The sequence below is a fragment of the Mchenga conophoros genome, linkage group LG7, assembly GCF_057382185.1.
Source record: "Mchenga conophoros isolate Kocher_MC1m ecotype Shallow Benthic linkage group LG7, M_conophoros_male_GT1.1, whole genome shotgun sequence".
Taxonomy (NCBI): domain Eukaryota; kingdom Metazoa; phylum Chordata; class Actinopteri; order Cichliformes; family Cichlidae; genus Mchenga; species Mchenga conophoros.
In genome coordinates this window covers 26,461,901-26,476,252 of record NC_140532.1, presented here as the reverse complement: position 1 = coordinate 26,476,252, position 14,352 = coordinate 26,461,901, and the positions used below count along the sequence as shown (strand labels likewise).

The 14,352-nt window shown below is 40.9% G+C and overlaps 1 protein-coding gene across 1 annotated transcript; it reads left to right on the top strand.

Moving 5' to 3' along the window:
- The first annotated feature begins 402 nt into the window (after nt 1-402).
- cfdp1 (chromatin remodeling protein CFDP1) lies at nt 403-12,223 on the top strand. The gene is made up of 7 exons (XM_085283151.1): nt 403-631; nt 1,413-1,536; nt 1,774-1,999; nt 2,472-2,581; nt 4,205-4,336; nt 9,172-9,330; nt 11,053-12,223. The coding sequence occupies exons 1-7, from the start codon at nt 562-564 to the stop codon at nt 11,141-11,143; spliced, it is 912 nt and encodes a 303-aa protein (XP_085139277.1). The 5' UTR covers nt 403-561; the 3' UTR covers nt 11,144-12,223.
- Nucleotides 12,224-14,352: the final 2,129 nt, after the last annotated feature.

Sequence of the window (14,352 nt, the reverse complement as noted above, 5' to 3'; positions counted from 1 at the left end):
ACTTAGGTGTAGAAAAAAAAGTCCTTGTATGAATGGGTGAATGAGGCACATTGTATATGGAACTCAAGTATCTTCTTATACACGGATTGAGAACTGGGAAGAAGAAATAATTATCACTGGATTGGTGATCCAGGGGTTAACAGCCAAACACAGCTGGATTATGTATTCACTACAAGCAGCCAGAATCTGTCCAGTTTGTGATGCTAAGAGCAGTCTTCCTGCAGAGGTTTTGTTTCAAGTCTTTGGCCAGCTAGTGACATCTATGAAGCACACAGATTTAATACACGGGGTTTGTTTCGTTCCGTTTTCCCCGCCTGTCTTCTGTGCCGCATTTCAGTCCAGTAGGTGGCGCATATGTTCCTTAAGATAGTTTACCAACCGCCATTAAACCAGAAGAAGAAGAAGACAAACCGCCGAAGAAGAAGAAACAGAAGTCATTTTGTATTTTCGTTCGTTTAACATGTTTCAGGTGTTCAGTTTATTTATGCCCGTCACAGAGTTTTAAGGGTAACGTTTGTACTTTGCATCGTTAGCGAGGAGGAACTTATTAGCAGTGACAGCATGATGAACTATTCCGACTATGACTCTGATGGATATTCGTCGAATGAAGATGCAGACTATGTCCCATCAGGTGAGGACTGTAAACACTATGGTGAGGTTTCTGCCATTCAGTGAAGAAAAAGAAGAACCTTAAGTATCATTAACTGAGCTGCAAACGACAGGCAGAAACATGGTTACTGACACTGATGGTTATTGATGGCTCTCTTTCCCTGTGTTGAAATAAAGCATGTTAAAGCTGAGAAATTCTTCGAAAGCTACGAGTGCTTTTTTTGATTCGTTTCCATTCAACTGTTTTCACATCAAATCAAATTCAGATCCAGACGCAAACACTCACAAAATAATGCACACAGCCTGAGTAGCACGTGCAATAGTGCAATACAGTAGTTACAAAAAGCGCCTTACTCACCCTCTTTAGTACTTGTGACTTGGAGCCCTAAAACATGGAGTTGACATCGCCATGGCAGCTTAAAAAAAGCCTGGATTATTGTAGACTTTCTAGTAGAAAAACTCAGACTGCAGCTGTTAATCTGGAAGCTCAGTCAGGTGTGAGATTATACAGTCCAAACAGGCAGATGCAGTCCTGATATACCAAGATGAAGCCTGAGTTCTCTTGGTGATATGGTTCAAGTCATAATTTTCACTTAAAAAATAGTGCTAATCAGTCAAATCAGCTGTGTCAAAACATGCTGAGTTAACTCTCATTGTTAGCTTTAAATGCAGTTTCACATCCACATTGATTAAAAAGCCTGATGAAATGATGCCCTCTTAGTACAGTTAAGTTGATTTGATTATTCTTGATATTGATCTTGTTATGCATCATTTACACTGCTTCCTGTACTTTTTCACCTCAGATGATAACCTCAGCGAGGATGACATAAATGAGTGTGAGAAGGAGGACCCTCTTCATGAGGATGACAGTGTGCCCCATTCTGAGCCCATCAGCAAGAAAAAAAAGAAAAAGGACATCAGTGTGAGGTAAGAGGTTTCGACAGCACCGTTCAATGAGAGGACAGTGTTTCCAAATGGAGAAAATGTAGTTAAATCTGTTTGTGTTCTCTGATGGCGGGAACACTGGACCATTTTCATTCTTTGAAAGTAAAACTTTTTATGGCTTCATAAAATAGACTACAGTTGATGTCCAAAAAAAGTAAATGTCATCAGATCCTCATGATCTTGAGTTTTAGTCGCTGGTGTCACTTAAAACATTTACAGAAAGAGAAAGAAGAGATTACTGAAAGTAGACGACAAAGATGAAGATGTTGGTGGAGCTAAAGAGGCGGATAACCCACAAGAAGAAGTGAAAACACCCACTAAGGCAAAGGCTCAGGATGATGAGGCAAAACAGAAGAAAAAGTCAGATGAACTTTGGGCCAGTTTCTTATCTGACGTTGGATCCAGACCCAAAGAGTCTGCACCACAGTCGGGTACCGCACAGAAGGTAAATATCTTTGAAACTTCGATATTTCATTTTGCCAGGTTTTTAAATGTGTTCGAATTTAAAGCTTGGACGATTGCTTTGATTTGCATAAACCACCTTTGAGACATGAACACTTTTAGTCATCTTATGTCCAAAATATCTGTGTGTGGGGGTTTTCAAATTGAAGCTGAGCTGAACAGACTTTGATTCGATACCAATTTGCACCACAAGATGGTGTAGTAACTCAAGTTGGCACTAGTCTTGCCCAACAGCAAAGGAAGATGAAATCAGGGGAGAGACACTTGTGGGCTCTGTAGTTTGGGCACTGTGAGGCTGCTGTTTTGATCTGGTCTCTAACTGGGAAAACAACTTGCAAAATATCAAGTTGATTAAACTCACATTGGAGCATTGTTGTGTTGAACAGCATTGTTCTCTGTGTGTCTGTTTTCTATATACTTACTTTCTAGTATCGTTCTTTTGTTTTTGTCTTCAGGATGATTCCACAGTTTCCAAGACTGTTTCTACGGTGACTGAAACGAAGTCGTCAGGTCCTGCTAAAGTCACCATCACCAAAGTTTTTGACTTTGCAGGCGAGGAGGTTCGGTAAGCTTCTGTTTTAAAAGCATTTGCACACTAATCAGCAGGTGGACACACACCATCTGGTCTGATGGCAGTGTAGTAGGCGGATGTCTCAGTTGGTAAGAACAGGACCATTTTGTGAATGAGCGTCGGCTAAACTCTTATCATGTCCACACAGTCCAGAGATGTGCTTAGTTTCTGACACTAGTAAAACTTGAAAATACTGTTATTTAAATGAAGAAGTGTGGTACAAAGATTATTTGTTTTTGTTTTTTTAAGCAGTGGTTATTTGTGAACAGTAGCATTCCAGCATTATGCCTTAATCTGGTTGTCATCATATTAATGCAACATTTCAAAGTGATAGGGAGCCCTGAGGCCTGCATTGTGAAGCAGTATTTGTAGTTAGTAAGGTGACTTCAGTTTTGACCCCAGAGTTTTAAAGGCTATATTGCTATGGTAACAACACAGCACCCTATATCACAATATGCTCGAGATATTAAGGAGTTCTCTTGAAAATGATATTCCTAGAATACAGTTGACCTCAACTGCAGACAATCGAAGGATTTCAAGTTTCTTTTCTTTAATGAATATGAAGAAAGTTGGCTTAGAAAACACAGTTTTGTTGGGCTGCATCATTGTGCTGTTGGATGTCTTTTCGTGATAGAGAGAGGAAGCTGCAGCTTGACCATAAATTATATGCTGACTGAGCCATGGAATAAATAAAAGCTGCTTTGGCTGGATTTTTTGATACTTTCATCTGTACACAGGCTCCAAATGCTTATAGTTCTTACAGTCTTTTTGGGGGGGGGGGGGGGTTGTTAAGCTGCAAATATGAAACCCTCCTGCTGTTGGCCCTGTTTGCTCTATTCAGTTTTGACACAGACATCTTGTTTATGTGTCTCCAGTTGCTTAGAGGCATTATGGTCATGAAAGCGTGCCTCGGACTCATGGAAAGGTTAGTTTTGTGTTTGTGCGCTCTGGTGAAACTCAGCTACAGTGGTGTGTGACGTGATGGCAAAGTGTACTGTAGTCCTAAGTCTTTAAACGGGCAGTGGAAGACTTGATTTTTAATGACTTTCAATCAGAATCATGGATTTGAGAACATTTTCTGTTGTTATTCCGGCTTTCAGCCAACCACTGAGAATTTTCTAGCATCTGTGCTGCGCAAGTACTCATGGAACTTCTAAAGTGCATCGTTTAACTCCCTGTCCATCTAGCACAGTATGGGCTGATGGCAGTATGCTTACATGCCTAAAATTTAAGCCCAGTTTGTGCACAAAGATTGGGGGAAGATCCTATATCATAAATTACTCACAGACTATTCATGAAGATTCCTTTAGCCTGCATTTATGTGACTGCATTGTTGAGTCTATATGTAATACCTGGTTTATCCAGCAGTTATTATGTTGAAGAACACGGTGCAAGTCTTTGCTCTACATGTTTCTCTTGTATGCATGAGTCTAATCTCACTGTATCACACACTACTTGCACGTTTAAGACCTGGAACTCCCTCTGTTTTTGTTGTTTAATGATGTTTAATGGAAAGGTGTGCTCCATAGGCTTGCTGGATACTGAAGCAGTTTTTATCTGTCTGCATGTTTTTTTTAATACAGTTTAACAGAATACACATTTGTCTCCATCTTTCAGGGTGAATAAAGAGGTTTCAGCTGACTCCAGGGAAGCAAAGAGTTATCTCAAGAGCCAGAGCATCAAAGAGGACGAGAAGAGCGACAAAGAGAAGATGTCATCACCCTGCTCTCCACCACTCCCTGGTTCCAGGTACACAAATACTACTCTAGGATTATTACTGCTGCAGGATTACTCTACCATTTCCATATCATTGGATATTTAGTACCAGTGCACGAGCGTGGTTGTTGCTTAAAAAATGCTGAAAAATCAAGATTGGTTTGAAGAAATAAATGCTAAAAGTTTGTACTGTAAAACTGCACAGTCGGTGTGGATGGTTGCAATGAGAATAGGTGAGTCCGAAAAAATCTAGTGTGTAAAGGCCTTAAGGAGTGGAAAAGAAATTGTCAGTCCATCACGGGGAGTCCCCCAGCAGCCTGAGCCTATAAAGGAGGATTCTGTACCACCTGAATCCAGTCTTAAGTGCTCTGCTTTATCAAAAAGGAAAGTTTTAAGTCTAATCTTACAAGTAGAGAAGGGTGTCTGTCTCCTAAATCCAAAGTGGGAGCTGGTTTCACAGGAGTGGCGCCTGATGGCTGAACACTCTGTGTGCCATTCCACTTTTAAATATCCTAGGAACCACAGGTAAGCCCACAGTCTGAGAGCGAAGTTTTCTATTAGTATAATAAAAAACTGTTGTTTTTAAGAATTGTGATATAGCTAGATATTGTTTAGGTTTGGTGACTTTCCTCATATTATATACATTCTGGTCCTGTGTCACCTTTCGGCATCACATTCCTTGTTGCTGATCAGTTTTTATCCCTCAGCCACAAAAGGCTCATGGAGTATTATTGTCACCCGGCGGGCGACGTGGACGCCCAAGTTTGTGAAGGTGATAACTCGAGAACCAGGCAATGTAGGACTCTCAAATTGACACCATGGCTGCATCTTCTAAAAATCTTGGGCGAGCTTGAATCTCAGTGACCTTGAACTCAAGGTCAGAGGTCAAGTTATCTGAGAATCTTGTGAATGCGTTAACTCAAAAAGGAAGTCACCTAGGACTTTCAAATTGATAATACACGTGTGTCTGCTAAGATCCTGAGGAGTAGCACTGGTGTTCGCCAGGATTTTTGACGTAGTCTTCACACTCCCGTGAGACTGGTTTGTCCCAGCGCACCCTTTGGGTGAGACAGGAGACCTTATACGTGCTGTCATCCCACCAACACTCTTCTGCGTAATCAGTCTACAGTGGGGCAAAAAAGTATTTAGTCAGCCACCGATTGTGCAAGTTCCCTCACTTAAAATGATGACAGAGGTCAGTAATTTGCACCAGAGGTACACTTCAACTGTGAGAGACAGAATGTGAAAAAAAATCCATGAATTCACATGGTAGGATTTGTAAAGAATTTATTCGTAAATTAGGGTGGAAAATAAGTATTTGGTCACCTCAAACAAGGAAAATCTCTGGCTCTCACAGACCTGTAACGTCTTCTGTAAGAAGCTTTTCTGTCCCCCACTCGTTACCTGTATGAATGGCACCTGTTTGAACTCATCATCTGTATAAAAGACACCTGTCCACAGCCTCAAACAGTCAGACTCCAAACTCCGCCATGGCCAAGACCAAAGAGCTTTCGAAGGACACCAGGAAAAGTATTGTAGACCTGCACCAGACTGGGAAGAGTGAATCTACAATAGGCAAGCAGCTTGGTGTGAAAAAATCAACTGTGGGAGCAATCATCAGAAAATGGAAGACATACAAGACCACTGATAATCTCCCTCGATCTGGGGCTCCACGCAAGATCTCATCCCGTGGGGTCAAAATGATCATGAGAACGGTGAGCAAAGATCCCAGAACCACACGGGGGGACCTGGTGAATGACCTGCAGAGAGCTGGGACCAAAGTAACAAAGGTCACCATCAGTAACACACTACAACGGCAGGGAATCAAATCCCGCAGTGCCAGACGTGTTCCGCTGCTGAAGCCAGTGCATGTCCAGGCCCGTCTGAAGTTTGCCAGAGAGCACATGGATGATACAGCAGAGGATTGGGAGAATGTCATGTGGTCAGATGAAACCAAAGTAGAACTTTTTGGTATAAACTCAACTCGTCGTGTTTGGAGGAAGAAGAATACTGAGTTGCATCCCAAGAACACCATACCTACTGTGAAGCATGGGGGTGGAAACATCATGCTATGGGGCTGTTTTTCAGCCAAGGGGACAGGACGACTGATCCGTGTTAAGGACAGAATGAATGGGGCCATGTATCGTGAGATTTTGAGCCAAAACCTCCTTCCATCAGTGAGAACTTTGAAGATGAAACGAGGCTGGGTCTTCCAACATGACAATGATCCAAAACACACCGCCCGGGCAACAAAGGAGTGGCTCCGTAAGAAGCATTTGAAAGTCCTGGAGTGGCCTAGCCAGTCTCCAGACCTCAACCCCATAGAAAATCTGTGGCGGGAGTTGAAAGTCCGTGTTGCTCGGCGACAGCCCCAAAACATCACTGCTCTCGAGAAGATCTGCATGGAGGAATGGGCCAAAATACCAGCTACTGTGTGTGCAAACCTGGTAAAGACCTATAGTAAACGTTTGACCTCTGTTATTGCCAACAAAGGTTATGTTACAAAGTATTGAGTTGTATTTTTGTTATTGACCAAATACTTATTTTCCACCCTGATTTACGAATAAATTCTTTACAAATCCTACCATGTGGATTCATGGATTTTTTTTTTCACATTCTGTCTCTCACAGTTGAAGTGTACCTCTGGTGCAAATTACTGACCTCTGTCATCATTTTAGGTGGGGGAACTTGCACAATCGGTGGCTGACTAAATACTTTTTTGCCCCACTGTAGCTCTGGTCATATTTGCGTATCTGCAGATCATCATCATTATTTAAAAATCACTGAAGCTCCCAAGACCTCAAGCCTGTGCAGACTTGATCCAGTGAGAGCACAGACGGCTCCTGTGACCTGTATGCAACAGATTTTGTTGCATGTCAAACACACATCTGGAGTAGCACTAGTGCCAGCTGTGCTTCACCTCACCCCATTCAGATAACAGTGAAATCCAGCTACACTATCCCGCTGTATGCTCTGCAATGCATTTCTGCTTTTTTCCATTTGCAACTTCCAATACAATAGTATTTCCAATACTTTTTGTTGCCACGGTAATAAGTCAGCTAAGGATGTGCACATCTTCCACCCCAGACACAGGAAATCATCTTCCAGCTTACAGGAAGTATGGTGCTTTACAAGCCATTGCCTGTTTATCTCAGCTGTGTGTGTGTGTGTGTGTGTGTGTGTGTGTGTGTGTGTGTGTGTGTGTGTGTAAAAGGGAACACAACAGGAAAGACCCATTAGCACCACCCCATCATCAGTCCTTGTTAAGGTTGTGTAGTTATCATTTATTTGTAGATTCAGATGATAGTGTTGGTATGTGCTGTTATATAAGCTGGCAGTAATAAGTGTGTGTGTGTGTGAGAGAAGTCTGACCATAGAAGCTGTTGGTCCTTCATAAATTAATTTCTGCAGTATGCTGTCTGTGTTTACTTTTTAGTCATCCAGGTCATGGTAGTGGAGCTGGGAAAGAAAGAAGTCCAGTTGCCATGTTTCCAACCTCCTTAGACTATATGAGATACTGTACTACACTCAGGGGCCACTGCATTAACTGTACCTGTAACACAAATAACTAAAATGGGGGAGAAAGATGTTGCAAGTTACAGCTGGGCAATTACTCAAAAATGAATTCATTCTGTTAATAATTGCCCCAGTCTGTGTTTATGTACTGTCCTCATAAAACTATAAGAGTCTGTGTCCAAGTTCAGCCTGTGATATAGAAGCATGGCGAGAAACTTGAAAACCAAGCTGACAGTAGGGCTGTTCGATATAACGATATATCTCAGATGACGATATAAAAATGTCTATCGTTTCATTTTACGCTATCGTTTGTTTTGTGGTGTCGCAAAATAAACTGTTTACAGCAATATTTTTTCATCATTTTGATGGTCACTGTAGTGGCTATATTAATTTCTTAAAGTTCTCTCTTTCTCTTATATTTAATATAACCACACTACAGACGGACAAGCGCCTGTTTTTATGCGTTGTCATTAGCAACAACGATGGTAACACCATCGCATGTCCGCTTGTTTATTTTCCACATAAGCCTTTCACAATAAAGCTCAAGATCCTGTTGAGACTTTTCAAAATAAACTGAATTATGTGAATGAGGATGCAGGCGAGAAACAAAAGAGCCGTCAGGTGGTAAAAAATAAACCTTAGACTCAAACGTTAGAACAGGCTTTTCCTCGCAGCACGCCGTGTAATAAATACTCACAAAGGCTGTTACAACTTATGTCTAAAAATGTATCGTTTCATGCATCGGTTAAAACACTCGACTCCAGCTACACGATGCCCAGCTGGAAACACTTCACGCAAGTCGAGCTGCCCGAGATTCACAGAATTTACAGAACGTGTTACATTTTTGTGATTTATATCGTTATCGGACGATAGATGTCTTATATCGGGATATGAGATTTTGGAAACACTAGTCAGACTGCTGTTGGTGGTGTAATGGTTTTTATAATGGTCATTTTGCACCCTTTGCCTCTTAGTATCTAGTATCAACTGTGCATTATTCATCTACAGTATTGTTGCTGACCTATCACTGTCTGTCCCTTTAGTGTACCCAACACACTCTGTAACAAAGTTTAAATCATCTTAAACTAGTTTCTTAAACATGATGTTATCATGTCAATATGGACCAAAATCTCTGAACAATGTTTCCATCAGCTTTTTGAATCAAAATAGTTTTTCTTTTCTTTTCTTATCTTTTCTTTTTCAATGTTTTTATGTGTTTTTTGTTTGTTTTCATGAAGCCACATCTGCAAGTTTGTTATGCAACCTTAATGACAGTTAAACTGACCTTGAATTTCAAATCTTAAGGGTGTGAATTTGGTGGGTCACCTAAAGGCTTCTCTTTCTGATTTCAGTACTAAGCGTCCAGCAGGCATGTCAAATGTCCTAAGTCGTATTGGGGGAAAGAAGCAGAAAATGAGTACATTGGAAAAGTCAAAAATGGACTGGGATGCTTTTAAATCTGAGGAGGGCATCACCGAGGAGCTGGCTATCCACAACAGAGGCAGAGAAGGGTAAGAGAGTTTCAGCATGTGTGAAGTAATGTTCACTGTGGTCCAGAGGGATGTTCATCAAAACTGGATGTTGTCATTATTTTACGTGACAAAATAATTTAGTAAGATTTGTATATATTTATTTATCATACTTGAACTGAACAAAAAGAAAAAAGGAAGTACGCCTGTCCTACAGACATATCATTAAGTAAAACAACCTTAATAACGTATTTAATATTTAATAACAGCTCATATTTCTTTAGACTCCTACTGATGTTATCAAACTCCTTCCAATAATTATTAACTGGCTACCACATGCTTTCAAGGTGGCTGTAGTTAAACCATTTCTTTAAGAAGTCTTTCCTCAGCCTCATCTTAGCTAACTATAGAGAAATTTCCAACCTTCCTCTTATTTTCAAATTCTTGAAAGACTAGCTGTCAAATAGCTAACTGAGAATTTGCAGAGGAATGGTTTATTTGTGGAGGGAGAATCTGCTGGTTGCAGCAGATGACTTCCCCTCCCTGAGCCTGGTTCTGCTGCAGGTTTCTTCCCTTTAAAAAGGAGTTTTTTCTTTCCACATTCGCCAAGTACCTGCTCACAAGAGGTCATTTTAGGGCCTTCACCTTACAATATAACATTCCTTAAGGTGATTGTTGTGATTTGGCACTATATAAATAAAATGAAATTGAATATAATTGTTCTTACTTATCATATTGGTTGTGTATTACTTCTGTGCCAGTAAAAAAAAAGTGGAGATGTCTGCTTGTGCTCTAAATGGGTCGAGATCATGTACTTAATTTTATAGCATGGTAAATAAACATAAGTTATCAATCTTTTGCATGTTAACAGCAAAAACGCTTCAACTTTTAACAGTTGCACAAAGATAGCAGGCAGGCAAGTATGACTCCATTTTTTTAAATTTTATTTATTTTTTGATCGCAAGGTGTGGAAGAAAGTAGGTATGAAAAGAAGTACCTGGTACCAGGTGCCATCACCTAATGAAAAACCCTAAAAACCGTGTTGAGCCAATCTGAGTAGGTCCTAGTGGAAAAGGTTGATAAGTGTTGTGAGGATCTCATTTCTGCTGTAACATTATAGCGTTGAGTTAGTCCCTAATGAGGCTGACCATAAACATTAATCTTGCATTTCTAAACAAAGCAGTCGGTTCATTTCAGCACTGACCAGCATTATACCAAGAGCAGTGCAAACTGGCATCTCAGCAATCAGTAGATCCAGTAGTGAGTGTGTGAATAGTCTGCCAACCAAAACAGTACAGTATGTTATACTGTATTTTTTTTTTTTTTACAGTTATTACAGTTTGTTTTTTAAAGATGAAATACCAGAGAGAGTTAAAAACAGATGCTCTGTTTACTGACATGAGGCATTTTCATTGTGTTCCACTGTCTTTGTAGAAATGTGAGTAATCTGGCTGCCTATAAAACAAGATGCATCCTCATCTCATCAGGCTGTGAACATGCAGAGTGAGGCAGCAGTGATGAGTCACAAGATGACTTTTACAGCTGCACACTTGTGCCAGTTGCACACTGTTCTACTAAACTCTGCCCCTTTCGTTCACAATGAATGAGCTCCCCTAGTAGCATATATGCATATATGTGCAATAGAGCCACCCTAAAACACGGGGGTGACACTGTGCTTCTTTAGTAAATGACAACAGCCTGCAGTACCTGGATTGATAAAAGTAGGTCTGATGTTTCTGTTCTTTTCTGTTTGTGTGTGCTTAGGTATGTGGAGCGGAAGAATTTCTTGGAGCGTGTCGACCACCGCCAGTTTGAATTGGAAAAGGCAGTACGACTGAGCAATATGAAGCAATGACACAGACTGACAACACACACTCGCACAGAGAACAATTTTTTTTTTCTTTCCTGCAGCTCTCTTTCTTTCTCTAATGAGACAGGTGCTGTTGTCCCTTTACAGTGAGCTCAAACTACTGTTCTCGCTCGAGTCTATTTCAGGCCCGGTATATTAATAGGCTCCGTTTGTATGGAGGAGGGTTGCTGCGTGTGCTTCCATCCTTGTGTAACCAATAACGAATCTCAGACCTTAACACTGCATCCCTCATGCTTCCTCAAGTGGCTGATTTAAGACCTCAAGGACGGATTAAAAACCACACTGGTTTATTTTTCTTTTCTTTTCTTTTTTCTTTTTTTTTTTTTTTTTGCATAATTTCTCTCTGTTATTGAACTTTCATACCCCTCAGGATCTGGGAACATTACACCATCTATAGTGTAAAACCTGACAGGCCAAGAAGCACAAGGACTCAGACGATCTGTCTGTCTTGTTAGGGTAGAGGCTGTAATTATGTATCTTTGTTGGTGCCGACCAAAACCACAAACACAATAATTTTGTTTTCAGTGAGCTCAAACCTGAGCCATGCAGTAGTGGTAATACTCACCATATTGATGACTCCAAAATAGCTGAATCATAATATGGTACGTTACAGCTGCTGTTTATTAAAAGAAAAAATGTTACTTCATCCATAAGACCGTTAAGTACCTCAGTCTGCTGGCTGATTCACAGATCAAAGTGTACTTCGTAGAATTTCAGTATTAGTAATAGTATTTTTTGTTTGTGATAAGCAAACGTATCCGTTAGGTTCAGTGGACAAATAGCTGCAACAGAAAGTGAGACTGATTGGACGTTTCTGTGTTTCCTGGTCCTTGTGTGTGTGTGTGTGTGTGTGTGTGTGTGTGTGTGTGTGTGTGTGTGTGTGTGTGTGTGTGTGTACACACGTACCTCTGGTGTTTTATCAATTAAGGAAAACTGTTTGAACTGTCTTATTGCTTTCATCAATAGAATCAGGATAGTTTTGTGTTTAACATTATTCAGATTATCATGGAAACAAATCTGTATTTTGCAGAGTTTGAAGCTCATTATAAAAACCACTGTGTACAGTTAGCAGTTTGTAGTGTTACTGATTTACAAAAAAAGGCCTTATTATTAACACTGCAGACATATGACATTTAAATGTTCAAGAAAAAATAGTTTGCACATCACATGTAATGATTCTGCACATATAGATGAACAGAGTGAGTCTTTTCAGTAGAGATGCACTGATCGATTGGCTGGTTTTCAGCTGATTGGCGGTGACCGTGAATGTGCGAGTTCTGCCTTTCCAAAAGTGTAGCTACTGCATTCAACAACAACAAGTGCAGTTCTCCCACCCACAGCAGTGCACACACTCAAATCAAAATAAACAAGTCATTTGATTTCATGCCAGTATTTTTAATGATCCAAAATGTAGTAATGATTAAATAACATGTGGTTGTCAGTGTAGCATCTGAAGTTTTCTTATTTTCACAGCTCTGCCAATCTGTGTATTAACACTTTCAAAGTCTTCTCTCACTATTTAAATAGATTCAGCTGAACTGCAGGTTGTGGCAGCTGAAAGTAAAACTATTGCTCTGCTGAAGCTTCTGATGATGACCTCTGAAAGATGCTAACAGTGTAGCTAACAGCAGTAACCAGAAAGTGCAGGTCTTAAAGAAACTGCAAGTGGGATTACTGCAGCATAGTTACAGCTGTGGTAACCGGGCCACTGCGTCATGGAAGAAGATGAGACTGAACCAACATTGCTGCAGTCATCTTGAAATACCACTAGCAAGCACTGCTAGATTTAAAGAAAAAACTATGTTTATGTTTCTTCAGAAACACTTAAATCCATGTAAATTTAGAGAACAAGAACTCTTATTAAGGATTGGTGCTGATATTAGCAGTGTGTAAGGACAAACACAAACAGCTGGGTGAAACACATGTTAAAGCTTGGTCCAAAACATTTGTAGCTGACCTTTGAACTTCTGGCATTCTCCACAGCAGCTTCCCACATCACTTACTTAAAATACACGTTGACCTCGTGGTCAGTGACTGTGAACCCCACATCAAGCACTGCACATTGCTTTGTGAACTTGCTCCCTGAGACACTGATAGACAAGTGTTGAGCATTGCAAATTTTGTGGAAGGTGGTTGGTTTGCCTCAAGATGAAAGCGTCTGAGCTGTGATTTTGGTTATTTGTAGTTGCTGTGAGTCACTGGAAATTAGCATACGGCGCAGCATGTTTACACACTCCAGACAAGAAGTAAGATGTTTCAAGTTTAAGCCCTTGGGGACTGAGGCAACCGCTTGCAGTTTCTGTTGAAGAGTGGGAGGTGACTGTCCATCCATTCATCCTTCCTTCTTTCGCTTATCCGGGGTCGGGTTGCAGGGGGAGTAGCCCAAACGGAGAAGCCCAGACCTCCCTCACCCCGGCCACCTCCTCCAGCTTGTCCGGGGGAACACCAAGGCGGTCCCGGGCCAGCCAACAGATATCTCTCCAGCGTGTCCATGGGTCTGCCCTGGGGCCTCCTCCCAGTGGGACATGCCCACAACACCTGGCATCCTTGTCAGATGCCCGAACCACCTCAACTGGCTGGTCAGTCACCTCCTTTCACTGCTCCTTCACATCGAAAGGAGGTTCACTGACCTATTAACTAAAATCAAAAAATCCAAACTATGGAAACTTATTGAACTTGATGTTGGTACTTAACGAAAGCAGAGGTGGGTGTCAACATGTAGGTATACCAATAATACAAGCTTTATAGAAGTGCACAGGATTTTGAGGAGTTTGGATTTTTTTTCGCGTATAAGAACAAAAACAGCTATAGCTGGTCACATGACATTCTGAAGTCAAAAGTTAAAGATTGCTTGAATTTGAAAGTTAAAAAAAAAACTAAACATCCATAGAAATCAACTGAAACAACACAGCAGACAAAGCATTTTATTTCATTCATAGACATGCTCCCAATTTGGCTTTGATTCTGAATTTTATCTGTAAGCCCAAAGACTAGTGGCATTTCTCCCATAGCCACCGTTCATTAGAAGAAAATCATAAAATAGTCTAAGTCAGCAACTTTTGGCACAAGCATTATGTGCAATAAAAATATATTTTATCTTTTCTCTTCTGCATATCCAGTTAAGTGGCTTATCCCAGCTGCCATAGGGCGGGTGGGGGACACACCGTGGCCAGGTTGCCAGCCTGTCACAGGGC